The sequence below is a fragment of the Hyaena hyaena genome, unplaced genomic scaffold, assembly GCF_003009895.1.
Source record: "Hyaena hyaena isolate Hyena2069 unplaced genomic scaffold, ASM300989v1 scaffold_971, whole genome shotgun sequence".
Lineage (NCBI taxonomy): Eukaryota > Metazoa > Chordata > Mammalia > Carnivora > Hyaenidae > Hyaena > Hyaena hyaena.
Window position 1 is genome coordinate 43,862 of NW_024081604.1, and position 14,566 is coordinate 58,427.

At 43.1% G+C, this 14,566-nt stretch overlaps 2 protein-coding genes across 2 annotated transcripts; both read left to right on the forward strand.

Annotated features, from left to right (window-relative positions):
- Positions 1 to 7,004: 7,004 nt before the first annotated feature.
- On the forward strand, positions 7,005 to 7,770 carry LOC120223242 (interferon alpha-like). Its single transcript, XM_039221262.1, has one exon. The coding sequence runs from the start codon at positions 7,129 to 7,131 to the stop codon at positions 7,693 to 7,695; it is 567 nt and encodes a 188-aa protein (XP_039077193.1). The 5' UTR covers positions 7,005 to 7,128; the 3' UTR covers positions 7,696 to 7,770.
- Positions 7,771 to 13,353: 5,583 nt separating this feature from the next.
- On the forward strand, positions 13,354 to 14,090 carry LOC120223241 (interferon alpha-like). The gene has a single exon (XM_039221261.1). It carries the CDS (start codon positions 13,449 to 13,451, stop codon positions 14,013 to 14,015), a length of 567 nt encoding a protein of 188 aa, XP_039077192.1. The 5' UTR covers positions 13,354 to 13,448; the 3' UTR covers positions 14,016 to 14,090.
- The last annotated feature ends 476 nt before the right edge of the window (positions 14,091 to 14,566 follow it).

The window sequence follows — 14,566 nt, forward strand, 5'->3', positions numbered from 1 at the left end:
CTTATTTCTGTCTCAGATGTTGTGTATTGACAGGAAAGGGACACATAACCTCTCTGTTTGGATTCTAGGTCTTCACACTGAGAAGAATGACACTCACTGACCAGGGCTGCAGAAATGGTCTTACTCATGATTGTTTCAGTCGCAAGTGATAGAGGCACAATAAAAGAGAATGAATAGAAAATAAATATTGGGGTGCCTGGGTGGCTCAGTCGGTTGGGTGTCCGACTTTGGCTCAGGTCGTGATCTCACGGTTTGTGAGTTTGAGCCCCGCGTCGGGCTCTGTGCTGGCAGCTCGGAACCTGGAGCCTGCTTCGGCTTCTGTGTCTCCTTCTCTCTGCCCTTCCCCTGTTCGTGCTCTGTCTCTCTTTCTCTCTCTCTGTCTCAAAAATAAATAAACATTAAAAAAACTTAAAAAAATGAAAATCAATATTGACTTAAGTAGTTAGGGGTCGGGAACCTGCCTTAGGGCTCACATAACCCCACTAGCTCAGCCTCCCACCCTTTCCTTGCCCTAGGTGATCTCACTAGTGGCCAACCTTCTTTTTGCGAGGTGCCTCCCAAGCTTAGAGGAGGGTGGGGAGCCTGGCTGGTTTGGGCTAGAAGAGACAAGGGTTTTATTCAGCACACTGAGGAACTGCAGAAGCACTGGCTGCAGGCTCAGTCTTTGCCCAGAAAACGTGACCCCGTGGGAAGGAAATTACTCAGGAGATCCGAAAGCTCCCAGCCCGTGACCTCTCAGAACACAATACTGAAATGACTTGCCGTCCACAACAGAAACCAGATGTGAGGAGAATGACGTGTGAGTTGGAGGAAGGTGGGCAAAGGGAATGAAAGGCCTGGAGCTGGAAAGGAGCTGGAGGCAGAGGGTGGTCGTGGGACTCGTGAGACTCTGGGTCCCCTGGTTGCCAGGGGAGGGCGCCAGGTCCTTGGGGGACCTCAAAATTCTATGCTAGGTGCCACACTCCATCCTCTCTGCGCATACAGCCTCAACCTCCCAAATAGTCCCCAGTGTCATCTCTAAGATTATGACTTTGGCATGTACATCTTTTAAAAAAATTTTTTAAAGTTATTTATTTATTTTGAGAGAGATAGTATGAGCAGGGGGCGTTGGGGGGGAGCAGAGAGAGAGAGGGAGAGAGAGAATCCCAAGCAGGACCTGCACTATCGGCATGAAGCCTGATGCAGGCCTCGACCTCATGTTTCATGAGGTCATGACCTGAGTTGAAGCCAAGAGTCCAATGCTTAACGTACTGACCCACCCAGCTGACCCTTCCATGTGTTTGTCTTTATCCAGAGTCTGACCACCAAATGTTAGACCATATTTCTACCTGCTGCCCTAGAACGTATCCACTTAACATGTTCAACATGGAACATCTGTTTTCAAACTTTCTTGCTCTTAAGATCTGCTCTTCTTGCTGTGCTCCCCTTCTATGTAAGGGGACCCATCCTGCTACCAGAGATAGAGACACAGATGTCATCCTTGATTCCTTGACATACTCAAAGCCCATGCCCAAGAAATCCCACACCACCATTGGAGCACTTGTGGTATCACCTGTCATATTGGTGGCTACCCGTCTTCTATGTAACAACCTTCTACATTAGGGGATAGTCTACCTTATAAATGAATCCTGTTTCTTCAGTGGTGGGGTTTTGTTTTTTATTTTCTTTAAGCAGTCTTTATGCCCAGTGTGAGGCTTGAACTCAGGACGCTGAGACCAAGAGTCACATGCTCTACCGACTGAGCCAGGCAAGTGTCCCTCAGTTGTGGTTGTTTTAAAATACATCCACAAATTGCCTCATATTCTTCCTTGTCCCTTCCCTGGACTATCTACTGGACGCTGTGATTCCCCTCTAAAGAATACATGACGTATGGCTGAAACGATTGTGGCAACTTCTAAGGCTATGCCACAAAACAATTTGCTGCCTCCTCTACTTCTTTCTTCTTTTATCCCTTGCTCTGGTAGAAGCCAGCTGCCATGTTGAGCAGACACAGCCTGGACCGCCATGGGGAGGCCCGTGTGGCTGTGATGAGGAACTGAGGCTTCCTGCCAACGTCCATGCGAGTGACCTACGGTAGGAGCAGACTCTCCATCTCAATGAAGCCTTCAGGTGGCTGCAGGCCAATTGATATCTCGACCACATGGGAGATCCTGAGACCACTGAATCTGCTTTCCAATTCCTGATTCGCAAAAACTGGTAAAAAACTATTGTTGCTTAATAATTATGCATCAATGGGAAACTAAATTAATGATGTAGAAGACACAATTTACATTTCCAGTCTCCTTTGCAGATAGAACAGAGGCACTTGAATACAGCTGCCGATCTGAAGCAATGTGTGACATTTTACTCCTAAAGTAGAAAAAGACTCAGGCTCTGTGTGGGAATTCCATGTTTTCTGACTGAGGTGATGGTTTGCCATGGCAGCAAGTTCAAGTTACTGGCAAGGAAATGGCATGAAAACACGGCCCTTCCTTCCAGTTCTTACTCAAGTCAGCAAAGGTGTGAATGGAACTAATAAAACTATTTATGTTCCTTTTGGACTTCAAGGCAGATTAAAGGTTTAAGGGCACTTTGTATCTCTTTACAGGTATGGGTAAGACCCAAACATTAAAATATAGATTTAACTACCCCCACAAAGCAAAATAAACAGAAGGCAAAGCTTACCGTATTATAATATAAATGATAACATTTGGAAAAATAGTAATGATTATAGGATATTAAATTCTAATTACTCAAGTTAAAGTGCAATTTCTTTTCCCAAAAGCATAGTTTCTTATTATTAATACATGGGGTGCTGAAAATGACTCACTACATTATAAAACTGACCCAAACGAAAAAGTATTTCAGTGAATGTTTACAAAATTGAAGCCGCATGGAAACAGGTGAGACTCAACGGCAGAAGGATGAGTCTCCGACTTCCCGGGTTGTCTGATGAGCTTAGGAATGCAGAGAAAGCACTTCTTGATTTCCACTTCCGAATTTCCAGTCTGACAACATCCCGGGCACAGCAGCTATGTACTTTCTTTCTCAGTAAGACTGATTCTTTGCGACTAGCTCTCCACAGGCAGGCGTGCTCACGGCCCGAAAGGGTCTCTTCCTTCCCCATCTCCTGTGCCGAACTTGTCACCGGACCTTCCACCTTCTGATCAAGTCTGGTGAGCACTTCCAGAGGCTCGTGCTAAAGAGGTTGGATCATCTCATGAAGAGAGGTGGCCTGAGCTCTTTGGAGCTGGCTGCCAGGCTTCTGGGGAAAGCTGAAAATACTCTTAGTCCTTCAGGCACGAGAGCAAGGATGACCCTCCCCATTTACTGCAGGATTGTGGAGGTCTCCTGCTTTGGGAGGCCCGGGTCCCGGGGCAGATCTCAGCTAAGGCTGCAGACAGAACTGGAGAGCATCATCCTCAGTGCCATCATGAAGAGGGTGGCAGGCCTCAGCTGAGCATGATGGTGCACAAGTCCACCCTGGAGGAGAATTTACCCAGCGTCTCTGACCCTCTGCTTGCACACGAGATTCTTAACTAGGCCAGGACCGCCACTTCTGTCCTTCTCCCAATCTTCTTTCCACTTTCTGTCAGGTCCTCTTCTACTTATGGGCCTCAGACAACATCATGACTTCTTTTGTATTATGATATTGGAAGTCAAATACACTCATGGAAATGACAGAAGTCTCAATCCAAAGGATGAGGCCCAAGGTTGAAGTAAACACCTGAGTCTCAGTCTATGTCTCTCTTTAAATTCTAATAAGAGTACGCAGTGTTTTCATACAGGTACCATCTTTATACTTCTTCAGAAGCACTCAAAGACAACTCACCTCAACGCTCTGCATGTCCCTTTTAAGAGGCTCTCCACTGAATTTGAATTCTTCCACATTTCTTTTTTTTAAAAAATTTTTAATGTTTTATTTATTTCTAGGAGAGAGAGAGAGAGAGAGAGAGAGAGAGAGAGCGTGAGCAGGGTAGGGTCAGAGAGAGAGGGAGTCACAGACTCTGAAACAGGCTCCAGGCTCTGAGCTGGCAGTCAGCACAGAGCCCGACGTGGGGCTCAAACCCACGAACCACGAGATCATGACCTAAGTGAAAGTCAGACGCTCAACCGACTAAGCCACCCAGGTGCCCCTCTTCCACATTTCTTTACAGGGGCCATGGCTCACATAGTCTGACACGGTTTAAAGATAGCAATGGCAAACACTGAACGCCAAGGGCTAACTCATCACTTGCCTTCATTCTGTCCCCCAAAATGTGCTGACTGCACACATGTGGAAGGCAACGTGATGGCAATGTGGAATCACAGGAGGGAAGACAGGGATGGTGACTGGGCTGCTCCAGGGAACGAGGAAGGCAGACATTAAAGACATGTTCAGATTCACGAACCAGCAGCATGGTCAGTGTGGCTAAGGGTGCGTACTTAGAGCTGATGAAGAGGAGGGACTGGAGGGCCATAGAAAGCCCTACTCTCTTTTCTTTTTCTTTTTTTTTTTTTTAATATTTTTATTTTATTTCTAGGAGAGAGAGAGACAGCGTGAGCAGGGGAGGGTCAGAGAGAGAGGGAATCACAGACTGAAACAGGCTCCAGGCTCTGAGCTGGCAGTCAGCACAGAGCCCGACGCGGGGCTCGAACCCATGAACCGCGAGATCATGACCTAAGCGAAAGTCGGACGCTTAACCGACTAAGCCACCCAGGCGCCCGAAAGCCCTACTTTCTAAAGGAATCTGTGGCTTCTGAACATAAAGGACACAAGACTTTCATTTCCTCTTCAAAAAATGGAGACAACTCGAGTAGTGGCCACACAGGAAACTATAAAGGTTAAATGAAATAAAGTTTGAAAATTATAGCCTGAGTCATAATAAATGAGAGTACACCTGACCTCAGTGAATGGTCGCTGCCTGCAGGGCTATGCGACATCCAATACCCCATAGAGTCCACATTCAGCCAAACCAGCACAGGCTTTCAGTGCGGCTCCATTAACACTCTCAAGGGTGTGCATGTGGAGCTCCCGCACCCCCCCACCCCCCGCAGTAAACTCTGGGAGAGGGCAGTGTCTGCAGGACTGTGAAGGAGCAGAGCCCAAGTTTCCCCTCCGGGATCAGTACCTGGCACAGAAAGGAGAGAGATCTCACAGCACAAGGAAGCTCTTTGCAGGGAACCAGCATCTTGAAAGTTGCCTGACAGAAACGGCTGCCTTGTGAATAGTAGAAAAGGGGTCACAGCTCCTTCCCTCATGCTCACTCACATTCAGACCTCTTCCGGTGATAGTTTTGAAGGCACAGTGGAGAAAACAAAATTTGTAGAAACCAGGAAATGAGTTTTAAAAATTATGAAGGAGAGAGTGATGAGAAATGGGACATTCCTAGATTTTCAGCTATTGACCATCACAACCCTAATTCAAGAGCTAGGGGAGCCTTGGTGGCTCAGCAGTTTAAGTGTCCGACTTCAACTCAGGTCATGATTTCGCAGTTCATGAGTTTGCTTCAGATTCTGTGTCTCCCTCTCTCTGCCCTGCTCACGCCTCTGTCTTTCTCTTTCTCTCAAAAGTAAATAAACATTAAAAATTTTTGAAAAAAGCTATCTCCTGGGTTAGTATTCAGTATTCAAAAGTGAGTACTTCACTCAAGCACTAAATTTAAAAAGGCACCAAATCTAAGTAATGAAGATAAACACCTTAAAGCAGTATTTTAAAATGTAAATCCATGTAAAAACATCCACGATACAAAATATCAAAATGTCAAATAAAGAGGAGAACTGACCCTGCACTTGCGAGTTCCTGAGTCTTCAACGGAGGAGACACCCTGCTATGACATTTTGGCAAATTCTCTTCAGTCTATGAATTTCTTACCGAAGAAAATAAAAAGAGCTCACCTGCTAAATGTCCTCAATTGTGCACAACACTATCTTTTATCTTTAACAATGAAGTCAAGTTGGAATACCGTGAAAGATGTTTCACTAACTAGAAGTTAAATAAAAATGACATAAGTTTGACAGGGAGACACAAGAAATTGTCAAACATACGGTTCTACCAACTGAAAAGAAGAAGTAATCTCCACTATATTATTGAGTTTGCTTCCATCAATGGTAGAAAAGTAAAGTTATATTCAATTGTGGTTTGGCTGTAAATATACTTTCAATCCCTTTGCAAAAAGTTCACTAAAATACTGTCTGAACATTTTAATATGAAAATGTTTTAATGTTTTATGTCTCATATTTTAATATCTACTATCAAATACGTCATGGTGACCAAGTCGACGACAGTGCTCGGCGAATTTCGCAATTATTGTTCGCGCCTGCGCACCGCCTTCCTCCTGGCAAATGTTGCAAGAAGGAAGCAGAGCGCTAGGTGGCGCCCGACTTCCTCACAGAGAGGATCCTGACTGGCTCCCAGGGCTGAATCCCCACTTTGGTCCAGGTGAGTCCCATCGCCTCAGTGTTTGGGCTGACCTTAACACACATGTTAAAAAACACTATAATTTTTCAATGGTTTTTAGTACTTCTAAAAATTTTTAAGTATATGCTAATATTCAATTTATTATTATGACTTTGTATAATTAATTTGTGTAATTTAATACATTACTATTTAAATAGGTAAATATATTAAAATTTGCTCTGCAAACGGCTATAAATGTAGTCCAGAATATCCTACAAAGATAAATAAAATGTTAATAACTTTTAAATTTATAAAAGTTTAACAAGTTTAACTTGTTAAAATGTTAATAACTTAAATTTAGCTTAAAATTTTTCTCAACTTTAACCCTGCCTTGGATAAAAGAGTAAGTTTGGCATTCTCTTTTTCTATGTATAAAGTATAGATATATAGAGAGTACTTAAATAGAGTAAAACTGCATCATTAAAATTTCATGAGGGGTTCAATTAGCAAAAAAATATCTACTGGGGTCAGGGGAAGGGGAGGCAACAATTAAATAAAATGGTTGAGAAACACTGCTCTAAACCCATTTGGAGAATGCAAAATGAAAAACAAAAAACAAAAGCTGGAAGTAAGAAGAGCATTCAGAAATTGAAAACAAGTGTGCTCCCTACTTAAGCCACACGCACAAGGGAAGATGTTCAGAGGACCCAGAGCCGCCGGGCATATAGGGTCGCACCCCAGCCAGGCCACCAGCACCTGCAAGGTCCCCCATGGCGCCGCCCAGCTCCTTCCTGACGGCCCTGGTGGTGCTCAGCTGCAGCTCCGTCTGCTCTCTGGGCTGTGAGCCGCCTCACACCCACGGCCTGCCCCACAGGGGGGCCTTGACGCTCCTGGGACACATGCGGACGCTCCCTGCCGCCTCCTGCCAGAAGGACAGAAGTGACTTTGCCTTCCCCACGGACGCGTTTGATGGCAGCCGGCTCCAGAAGGCTCAGGCCCTCTCTGTGCTCCACGCGACCAACCAGAAGCTCTTCCAGCTCTTCTGCACGGAGGCCTCCGCGTCTGCCGCCTGGAATGGCGCCCTCCTGGACGAGTTCTGCGCGGGGCTGGAGCAGCAGCTCACCCACCTGGAAGCCTGTCTCACGCGGGACGCGGGGGCCCGAGACGCTCCCCTCACGAATGAGGAGTCCGCACTGAGGGACTACTTCCAAAGAATCTCTCTCTACCTGCGAGAGAAGAAGTACAGCCCCTGCGCCTGGGAGATCGTCAGAGCGGAAATCATGAGAGCCGTGTATTCATCGACGGCCTTGCACAGAAGATTAAGGAGCGACAAGTGAGACCTGCCGCCACATGGAATGATTCTCCCTGACTAGAAACATGCCGTTTCCACGTGTTGTGCCGTGTCAAAGGCTCTCCTTTCTGCTGTGATTGTGACATGAACGGAATCAATTTGTCAAATGTCTTCAGGAGAATTAAGCGACATCATGTTACCTCTATAATCACTAGTCACTTTCAGATGACCTTGCCGATCTATTTATGTATCTATGTAACAATTTATTTATTTAAGTATTTATAAGATTTAAATTATATTTGAATAACATTAGGTGTACCTTCACTTTGTGGTTAAGAGAAAAAAATATATTCTTTATATTTATTGTTTATTATTTTCTTTCTTTATTAAACATTTTCTATAGAAAAATTCTTGTCTTTGTTTATTATTTAAAAAAGAAAAGAGGCGCCTGGGTGGCTCAGTCAGTTAAGCATCTCACTTTGGCCCAGGTCATGATCTTGCAGTTTGTGGGTTCGAGCCCTTCGTCAGGCTCTGTGCTAACAGCTCAGAGCCTGGAGCCGGCTTTGGATTCTGTGTCTCCCCCTCTCTCTGCACTTCCCATGCTCATGCTCTGTCTCTCACTGTCTCTCAATAATAAATAAACATTAAAAAAATAAAATAAAAAAGAAACAACTCTGATGAAAGAGTGGATTGTACAATTCACTTACTCATTATGTTATTCTCGTTACGAATTAAAAACAGGCTTTCTCTAAGCCAGTTTTTATGCTGCTGTGAGGAGAGAGGTGGACATAACAAATCTAGTCTTGCTTTTGTACCATTGATTTTTGTAGAGAAAGCAACCCAAAAACAATAATCATACTGAATTTATATCATACTGAGTATGATATACTATACTGAATATGGTATAATGAGAAGAAGAGGGAAAATAGAGTTCTCTCAGCAGGAGCTGCAGTGAAGCATGTCAGGAAACAGAAACAAAAGCAGTAGCTATCTTCTCCAATTGACTGGTAGACTTTCAAGTGCAAATATTCTTAGGAAAATGGATATTTGAGTCTGTGATTTACCAGCAACTCCATTAACTGAAAGCCTTGAAGCAGAAGTGGTCACACAGGAAGAGTAGAGCATGCGCAAAGAACTTCAGATTGATTTCTTGATCCTTCAGATGGTAAGGGAGAAAAGAGCCACGACAGAAACAGAGAAGGAATGGCCATGAGGTAGCAGGGTAAGAGAGAATACTGGTAAAAGTCTATTTCAAAGATTGAAATGGCTTCAAAGAATTGCTTCATTGTAAAATGAGCATGTAAAGTGCCCACCACACCAGAATAAAGGGGGCATCGAAGCTTTGGTGAGAGCTGGTTTGCCAGAATTCACAGAAACCATATTGGAGGGTGGGAGGGAATGGGTGAATAAGAGAAGAGAAGTTAATGTATGAGGAGCAAATAGTTTCGAGAGATGTGCCTTCTGAAATGCAACAGGAAAACAGAATGGGAATTGGGAATTACGTGAATTTTTTTTCCGCAGAGTTCTCCTTTTTGCACTGGATTTGCCTCTGGATAGATACATGGGTTTGATGTATTGGCAATCATGTTAATATGTTTCGTGTTGTGTATATTTTGAAGCATGACATCTTTCATTACTCACCATGATAATCTATGATTATTTTGATGCGTGCTAGGTGGAATGTCAGGACACTGCTCTGTGGATGGAAACCAACTGGTTCGTGGGGAAGCAGATGGAACTTGACCTCATGAGAGCTGCTTTGGTGGAATTCACAAGCAGGGGCCACAGTGAGCAGAAGGAAGGTGGTAGCAGCAGGCTAGGGGTCCCACTGTCTTTCTCTCCCCTGGGAGCCACACTGGTGGTTCCACTGCCATCTGAGTCAGATGATTGGCTCCTAAGAGCCAATTTTGTTCAGTTCATTGTACCCAGTACATCATGTTCAGCTTTTAACAAAAATTTACAAGGCATACTAAAAAGCAAAAGACACAGTTTGAAGAGATATAAACATGCATCCGAACTAGGCTCAGTCAGATATGACAGACGTTTTGGAACTATCGGACCAGGAATTTAAAACAACTATCATTGTCGTTAAAAGCCATGTTTCTGGTTGGAATCAAGGAGATGTTGTTCTTTGTCTCAATATCACAGACAGTTTTCTAGTTGTTTCTGCTAGGAGGTGCTGTTCAAACCTTCTTCATTCCTCATGACCGGAACTGCACTACTTTCCTTTTTGAAATCGAATCTTACCTCAATTCTGTTTTCCAGGAGGATTTCATTTTCATCTCTCATGTGACAGGAGAGTTGACATTGATCTCTGCCTGGATTGGCAGGTAATCATTGTGGAATCATTTCTGGAGTTGATGTCACTATTTGAACATCAGGTATATCCTGATGACAGTTCCTAAACCGAACTGTTGTGATAACATACCCATTTTGGACATTATATGTTTAACCAATCTGGTTACTTAACTTTCCTCCTTGCTACATTGCATTTTCTGTTGTTATGAAATGTATCTTAATTTCACATAGGGATTGATATGGCAACACTTCTCTATTGCTCCCTTCCTTCCATATCAAATGAAGATTCAATCTTTTGGTGGGGCAATGAATTCGGAAAAATCATATATGCTTACACATCATTAAATAATGAATTTGCAATAAGTATAACACCCAGGGACACTTCTCTCATAAGACGAAAACATGAAAGTGAATCAGAAAATTTCTCTTCTCCAATATGTAAGGGCAAAATTAGGTGAAAGCCAGTAAAAAGCAAGGGCATCACAAATAAAAGACATAGAACAAGAAAGTGTGTAAATCTGGGGTTAAAATGTATGAAAACTTCAAAATAAGAATTGTAAGGAATACTTATGACATGTAATAGCAGATTATTTACTGCATCTAGATTTTGTTAAGGAATCTACATATTTGATCCTGAGTAATTCACTTAACCTCTTTGGGCCTCACTTTCCCCAAACAGAAAGTATGTTGGAAATGTTCCTAGAGTGGTGAGTATTAAATAATCTAGAACATTTAGAAGCACTTAGCAGAGTACTTCTCACTGAATGAAGCCTTAACATTATTTTCTTATTTATTCATAGAGACCTATAAGAGAATAATTAACTTTTCCTAGCCTTTTCTCTGTAACTGATGGCAAAAATGCTGATAGTCTAAAAAAAACAGAATTGGAAACAAGTGGCTTATCAATGAAATTACATACATACAACTATACTATGTACACATTAGATGCTCTATGTATATACACATGCACTATGTATTCTGATATTAGCACATTCCTCCTTCCTCCTGCTTCCCCAGATCTTAATCTTCACTCCCATAACACAGTGTTTCCTTCCGCCCCAGTGTAGAAACCCCCAATGAGCTCTGCCCTCCTCACTCACTCCTCCTGAACCTGCCCTGCCCATTCATACAACTGCTTCCTTTTCCCTTGTGGTTTCTGGCCAAGTACAAAAGCCACTAACTGAAACCAAGAGTTGTGTGAAAAGTTCTAGGGTTTTGGAAACTCTTATAGGAGATCTTCCTTTTCTTCTGGTGACTATTTTTGGACATGAGGGAATGTTCCTGCTGCAGTGATGTAACTAACAGCTGTAGGGAAAAAGGAAAGAGAAAGCAGAATCATTTTAGTCAATGGCCCGTCAAAATACTTACAAAGGAAGAGTGCCACCTACTTGCCAAGATGGACAAAGACAGTAACAGAGTAGGGAGACCTGGCTTGTGTTCTACAGAAGTCTGTTCCCAAGCAGGAGACTTTTCTACAGAGAAAAATGGGTCTTTCCTGTAAAGAACTGACTCCAATAACATAATAAGTCAATTTCTGTACCTTTGACATATATTTGAAAAAACATAGTTTTTTTTTTTTTTTTTTTGAGTGAGCATGTGGGGGAGTCGCAGAGGAAGACAGGGACAGAGGATCTGAAGCAGGCTCTGTGCTGACAGCAGAGTCTGATGCGGGCCTTGAAATCTCAAAACATGAGATCATGACCTCAGCTGAAGTCAGATGTTTAACCAAGTGAGGCACCAAGAGCCTTTAGCTTAACAGCAAAACTGAGTACAAGATCTAGAGACTTTTCACATACTCCTTGGTTCTGGATGTGAATAGTCTCCCCCATTACCAACATTTCCACACCAGATGGAACCGTTGTTACAACCGCTTCCAAGGGTGTAACCATTAGTTCTTAGGGTTGTGAACCAACCTGAAATATTGCAATGGTGTGTGGCACTCCAAAGATCAACAGTGGGCCAGTCTAACAAAACATTACTCCTTAGTATTTATTTTCTCTCATTGGATTTTCTTGGGTATCATATGAGAAGCATGGACATTGTATTTGTGGAATAGACAAAATGTCTGCAAGAGCAATGTGACAAACCTGGGGCTAAACCGTCTCTGTGATTGGAGAGGTTTCTCTCCATTGTTTCCTGGATGTCAAAGTCATCACGGGAGAGGTGTCCTTTGCTTACTCGTGAGCTGCCATTGGCTGTCTTGTGGATGTTGCTTCTGTCTGAGCCTCAATGTGATGCGGGCTTTGGGAATTAAATACAAATATATTCTATTTTATGATTTAATTCTACAAAACTCATTCAACACATCAGTAATTATCTAGTGCTAAACAGAAAAAAAAATATTGTGACAATACCTTCAAGAGTATCTAGCAGCAGGTTAAGTTAAAATTTATTTTATTGGGGCACCTGGATGGCTCAGTTGGTTAAGCTTCTGACTCTTAATCTCGGCTCAGGTCACAATCTCACAGTTCACGAGTTTGAGTCCTATGTCGGGCTCTGTGCTGATGGCATGGAGCCTACACTGGATTCTGTCTCTCCTCTCTGCCCCTCTGCGGCTTGTGCTGTCTCTCAAATAAATAAATTAATTAATTTAAAAAATATTTTCTCATATGAGGCAATATTAAAATTCATTACATTGAAAAGAATTTTGAACAAATTATTAAAATTTTCTCTTGCTTTTAGCAATTTGGAGTGATTTAAATACTTAAGTACATTGAAATTGTTATGTCTTTATAAAAATTTTAATGTGTTTATGTACTTTATATAAAATTTATATAAGTAAATATGTTATAAGTCACAAATCAAATTTAGTTCTATACTTAAGCATCAATGGCTTTAAAATTTTTTTAAGGCTCTTTTTTTTTTTTTAAAGATTTTTATTTATTTCTAGGAGAGAGACAGAGAAAGATAGCATGAGCAGGGGAGGGTCAGAGAGAGAGGGAGTCACAGACTGAAACAGGCTCCAGGCTCTGAGCTGGCAGTCAGCACAGAGCCCGACACGGGGCTCGAACCCACGAACCGGGAGATCATGACCTAAGCAAAAGTCGGACGCTTAACAGACTAAGCCACCCAGGTGCCCCTTTAAAATTTAACTTAAAAATTTTTAGTCATTCTTAGCCCTGCATTGGATACAGTAAACTTTATACTTCCTTTTTTATGTAAAAAGCACAGTTATAAACACAGTACATAATTATATATACTGTGTATCTGTGTTATTAAGTTTTTGTAGAAGGTTCAACTAGATAAACGTCCAAAAAGACTCCGAAGGCAGGGGGCAATAATGAAAAAAAAGTATTTGTTGAGAAACATATGCTCTAAACCCGTGTAGGAAGTGCATAAAGGAAAGCAAAAACAGAAGTAGAAAGTAAACGTTCAGAAATGGAAAACACGTATGCTCCCTACTTAAGCCACACGCACAAGGGAAGATGTTCAGAGGACCCAGAGCCGCCGGGCATATAGGGTCGCACCCCAGCCAGGCCACCAGCACCTGCAAGGTCCCCCATGGCGCCGCCCAGCTCCTTCCTGACGGCCCTGGTGGTGCTCAGCTGCAGCTCCGTCTGCTCTCTGGGCTGTGAGCCGCCTCACACCCACGGCCTGCCCCACAGGGGGGCCTTGACGCTCCTGGGACACATGCGGACGCTCCCTGCCGCCTCCTGCCAGAAGGACAGAAGTGACTTTGCCTTCCCCACGGACGCGTTTGATGGCAGCCGGCTCCAGAAGGCTCAGGCCCTCTCTGTGCTCCACGCGACCAACCAGAAGCTCTTCCAGCTCTTCTGCACGGAGGCCTCCGCGTCTGCCGCCTGGAATGGCGCCCTCCTGGACGAGTTCTGCGCGGGGCTGGAGCAGCAGCTCACCCACCTGGAAGCCTGTCTCACGCGGGACGCGGGGGCCCGAGACGCTCCCCTCACGAATGAGGAGTCCGCACTGAGGGACTACTTCCAAAGAATCTCTCTCTACCTGCGAGAGAAGAAGTACAGCCCCTGCGCCTGGGAGATCGTCAGAGCGGAAATCATGAGATCCGTGTATTCATCGACGGCCTTGCACAGAAGATTAAGGAGCGACAAGTGAGACCTGCCGCCACATGGAATGATTCTCCCTGACTAGAAACATGCCGTTTCCACGTGTTGTGCCGTGTCAAAGGCTCTCCTTTCTGCTGTGATTGTGACATGAACGGAATCAATTTGTCAAATGTCTTCAGGAGAATTAAGCGACATCATGTTACCTCTATAATCACTAGTCACTTTCAGATGACCTTGCCGATCTATTTATGTATCTATGTAACAATTTATTTATTTAAGTATTTATAAGATTTAAATTATATTTGAATAACATTAGGTGTACCTTCACTTTGTGGTTAAGAGAATCAATTTGTCAAATGTTTTCAGGAGTATTAAGTGACATATGTCAACTCTATAAGTACTAGCCACTTACCGACGACAACACGGATGCCTGTTTGTCTATTTGTCTATTTATATATTTATTTATTTAACTATTTTAAGATAAAAAATTTTAATATAATATGTGCATATTTATAATGTGATAATATAATAAACTGTATTGTTTATATTTCATCAATTTAGTTTTTTTTATTTATTGAATTTTACTATGGAAAGTGTTTT

Bases quoted from the DNA above. Each gene is read 5' to 3' on its own strand.
- LOC120223242 (XM_039221262.1), top strand. From the start codon at position 7,129: ATGGCGCCGCCCAGCTCCTTCCTGACGGCCCTGGTGGTGCTCAGCTGC.
- LOC120223241 (XM_039221261.1), top strand. From the start codon at position 13,449: ATGGCGCCGCCCAGCTCCTTCCTGACGGCCCTGGTGGTGCTCAGCTGC.